At 39.9% G+C, this 4,359-nt stretch overlaps 1 protein-coding gene across 4 annotated transcripts; it reads right to left on the reverse strand.

Moving 5' to 3' along the window:
* Positions 1–280: 280 nt before the first annotated feature.
* On the reverse strand, positions 281–4,152 carry LOC132891178 (uncharacterized). Of its 4 annotated transcripts, none has more exons than XR_009655291.1 (9): positions 4,096–4,152; positions 3,352–3,497; positions 2,756–2,975; positions 2,595–2,670; positions 2,237–2,496; positions 1,743–1,852; positions 696–788; positions 424–597; positions 281–327 (listed from the first exon to the last, which is right to left on the reverse strand). XR_009655291.1 is itself a non-coding variant. In XM_060928645.1 (8 exons), exons 1-7 carry the CDS (start codon positions 4,120–4,122, stop codon positions 710–712), a joined length of 918 nt encoding a protein of 305 aa, XP_060784628.1. In that variant the 5' UTR covers positions 4,123–4,152; the 3' UTR covers positions 374–597; positions 696–709. The 4 variants fall into 4 exon arrangements, 2 of the variants coding, with proteins under 2 accessions (XP_060784628.1, XP_060784629.1); XR_009655290.1 differs by having other exon boundaries at positions 287–327; positions 400–597; XM_060928645.1 differs by lacking the exon at positions 281–327 and having other exon boundaries at positions 374–597.
* Between the last annotated feature and the right edge of the window lie 207 nt (positions 4,153–4,359).

The following is a 4,359-nucleotide window of genomic DNA, read 5'->3' on the forward strand; positions in this document are numbered from 1 at the left end:
CACCATGGAGAAAACTATGTCCCAGCATCCTTCCAGCCATCTGGAAAAGGTCGCTGTCAACGAGCAGTGATGACGAAGGAACCAAGTAGTCTGGCTCACCCTCAAAAAGCTGAGTGATATTGGCATTTCCTGCATTCAAAATGACAAATATACCAACCTTAACAGATGAACATTCTGTTCATTGAATACAATTCTTAAAACAAACAAACAAAAAAAAAATGCACAGAATAAAATTATATTCACCACAGTTCAAAGAAAATCCTGATCTCAGCTTTTGCATGCAGATGGAGAAGAAACGGGTCACCCCCTCTCCAATAGCAGTGTCCCCTAGGATGGACATGAGAAGTGTTCAATTCAATTCAATAGAGCACATAATTTTTAAGTTTGTGTAATTCTTACCCTCCAATTTGCAATTCAATGGACCTGCCCAGTTTTTTTGGTGTGCTTTATAGAATGCAACAATTGTCCTGTCCTGGTCTTCTGGGCTCTCTCTTAAATCCATCCTTAAACACAGTGGAGGTCCAGAGTCATGCGTTTTGAGAAGAGCCTCTCTGAACAGTATGGCAGCTTTAGCAGGGTCCAAGGCTACTTGCCACTCTGTTCATATAGTAGAGTGAGGAAAAATAAGTCAGATTGAATGTGTGTATCCCATAAATATTTTTTCCAATTACACTTGTTAACAAATCTTGTTATACCATCTGTAGTAGAATCAGTGGGTGCTGCTACTGAGAAACTTCTGGATGGACCTTCTAGGGCCTCCAACTGTGCCATCTGATGGATCAATGTCCCTAGTAGTATAAATACAACACAATGATTAATGTAATTCTGACATTCACAAACCCGTTTCTTTTTCCAAAACAGTAAGTAGTCTCATGTCACTCTTATGGTAGCACATGTAAATAAAATGTTACTTCTGTAGGGTAAAAGATTGATTATAAATGTAGATAATATCCATGTTGTTACACTTGGTTCTTAGAACCCAGGTCTCCCAGGTGGTAATCTGTGGACAACCCACCAGTCTACTGAGCTGAGAATGGTACGACTCAATAGCAGGCTAAGGAAAGTCTTTAGTGCATGGGTTTATTCCAATAGTAACTCAAGGCAAAAGCTCAGTTTCTCAAACAGATAATTCCAGTTAGCACAGCAGGTCAACAGGAAAAGAATAGGCAAATCCAGTTCACAAAAAACACAGAAAATCCAAACAGATATATTCCACGAGGTAAGTTTAACAGGTAATCCAAAAGGTGAGTTCAGTCCACAAAAAGCACAGAAGATCCATAAGGCAAAACATAGGCAGAACAGGACATAGGTACTTCAGAACAAGGAAACCAGTGAAAACAAGAGAGAGTTCCTTACTGTGTTCTCCTCGAAGACTCAGCAACGACTGAATGAAACACATGGCTTAAATACAAAATGGCTAATGAGTGGCAAGGCAGGCACATGACCAGAGTAACAGGGTGCAGGTGAGAGTAATCAACCAAGGACACAATAGGAAAGGTAACATCACATGAGGCTAGCCCACAAGGGCGACATCTAGTGGCCAAAACACAAATGTCCAGAGAGTGGTGAAGGAAGTCCATGAGTGTGACACATGTTTCTGATGATCAGATTTTTCTGTGATATACACAGTAACAATAATGACAACCATGTATGTTACACAACTCTTTTCGATTATTTTTGGATGGACTATTGTACATAACTTTAGTCATTTCTAAACTGACTGAATAAATCAAAGTACTTACCTCTCACCACACATGCTGGCATGCATTTCAATTGTGGCAGAGGAGAATACACATGAACACACTGGACATGTTGCATTGTCCTCTGGGATCTCATCACATGCTTCAGAGTCCTGGATTTTGAAGGAAATTGAAACTATTAACACATACTGTGCGTTACTACATTCCAGAAATACAATCAAAGAGAGAATTTTCACTTTAAAAGGGACATCATTATTGAAAGACAACCTCTACGGGAAAAATTACTTCATGTACTTGATAAGTGTAGTGATAACCTAAGCAGTACAGTTATATTATGAATATATTTGTTAGTATTTAACAGATTCATAACGTTAAAAAGTACACCAGGAAAATTCAAGAAGTCATTTACACCTCATCATGAACCTTGTCAACAACTGTATAGGCTACTGTGTTGTAAATAGCAGGCCTATTAATGCGCTGGACATAAAAGTACAGATATTTATCATCATTATAGGTTTGTTAGTAAAATAGTGAACCTGTAGTGTCCCTTGACATTTCTCCAGGTGGACTAGCAGAACATGCACCGGCATTCTTGACCCACATTTTTTACAGTCACTTTTCGGCATTTTTGAAAAGAAACTGTCATCTTGTGGGAGGGGAGTTGTATCAAGTTCTTCTTGCAGAGGCATAATGAATAGTGTGTTTTTGCCATTGTTAGAAGCAATTTTTAACTGTCTGGCAGAGTACCCCTCTGCTTCGGGTGGAAGCAAGCTTAGCTTGCGTTGTCCAGTGCCTCCTATACAAAAAGAACACACACACACAGATTTATATTACTCTTTCATAATAATTTTAATCTTATTTGAATAACGTGAGGTCTAGTTCAGTAAATGCTACCTGAGGCTTTGTAGAGGAGCCATCCCCCAGTTAAATTCCCCATTTTGGGAAACTCTTGGGTTAGAAGTGATGTGATCTAAGAGAAGATAAAACTTAAGCTCAAGACAGATCTGATACAGGCTGAAATGCTAATATAAGATCAGCTGTAAATTAGTTTGTACCTGGGTATGGTCACTGTCCTCTGACATAGAAACATTCTTCCGGCCAAGCCCTGACATCAAATAGGATACTTCATCAGACGGCTGTGGTGTGCGGCTCATGGTCTTTGGAAGCAGGTAAAAAATAAAAGAGCATGTCTTGGAGACCGAGACATTTTGCCTTACTCCAACATATGGCCTCTTTCTACCTCTTTGACCTCTCTGGAACAATCCAGGAAATGACCTGAAAAAAAAAAGACATTCAGTCATTTTGTTGACTTAAGAAACCATTTTTTGCAGCTGTAGTATAGTCATTGATATTTCTATTCAATTCATGTGTTGAAGCACTGCAGCTCCCATTTTACTGACTGTGACAACTTTCACATGATGAAATATCAAGGGTGTAAATTTGAGTATTCAAAGTTCAGCTGAGTTAGTATCAGAAAAGCACAAGTCAAAAATACAAGGTCAGCAATCACCAGCAATTACCAATGCCACAAATATTACCACTGAGTATTACAAGATAGGGACAGGTGCATGTGCACAAAGTGGATGGTGTTTATTTCCTCCTCATTTGTTGAACAGTTTATTTTGGTTAATATGATTTTCAAAGGTCAAACCTGGTCATTTCCTGATGAACTGTAGGCTGTTGCCCTGCAGTTAGGTTACTTTGCGGTTGAGATGTTCCCACAGGTTCATCTGGCAATTGCTGGACAATAGGTTGCAAGACAGAGAGGAGGTTCTGTGCTGCATCCCGTATACTGACCTGTTTGGAAAAGAAACGTGAAAAACGTAATGACTGACAGAATTTAAATGTTTCCACATACTTAAACTTTCACTTGCTCCCGTATGCCTATACACATTACAACATTCACTGCATTTTTAAAGGGTGCCGCGAAACAAGATATTTTAGGCCGCAAAAATCACAAACAGGCCAACGCAATCCTGGAGGGACTGATTAGCTAACTTGGATATTTGCAATCTAATGTTGCCCATCGACATATGTGGCGTCACGATGCTCCTGATGGTCAGCCCGCCACTGATGTGAAACGTTAGCCTACTACACGTATGTTACAAGCACAATTATATACAGTTAGCTAACGTAGCTTCTCAGGATAACTACCTACACTCTTCAAGCTGTATCGCTCGCACATTTGCTCTATTAGGATAATTTCGCTAACTGTAAATGTTACTACACGTGTATTACAATATAGTTAGCCAACTTAGCCTGTCAAGATAGCCTAATTACCTCATTCCTCAAGGCTGCTTTTACGTGCACATTACCTCAAATAGGATAATTTCACTAACCGTGTATATTACAGAGTTAGTTAACTATAAGACATTTAAACCATAATGTTACTTACACGTTGTTGAACACCTCTTCCCTCCATGCTTTCGTGGCGCCGTGTCGCAGACCAAGATTCATGGCCACAGAGCCGTTTATTGAGATATTATCCCTATATACGACTTTGCAGGGCCAATAACCACACTGCCACCTCCTGGACAAAAGTGGTAGAACAGGCATTCCTGGTCTCTGCGCGCAAATCGTTTCCTTCAAATCCATCCGAGTGAATCGTGCCAAAAATCACGTGAGAAGGATGACGCAACTGAGCGAGCAAATAGGAACC

The sequence above is a fragment of the Neoarius graeffei genome, chromosome 9 (genome assembly GCF_027579695.1).
Source record: "Neoarius graeffei isolate fNeoGra1 chromosome 9, fNeoGra1.pri, whole genome shotgun sequence".
In the NCBI taxonomy this organism is placed as follows: Eukaryota; Metazoa; Chordata; class Actinopteri; order Siluriformes; family Ariidae; genus Neoarius; species Neoarius graeffei.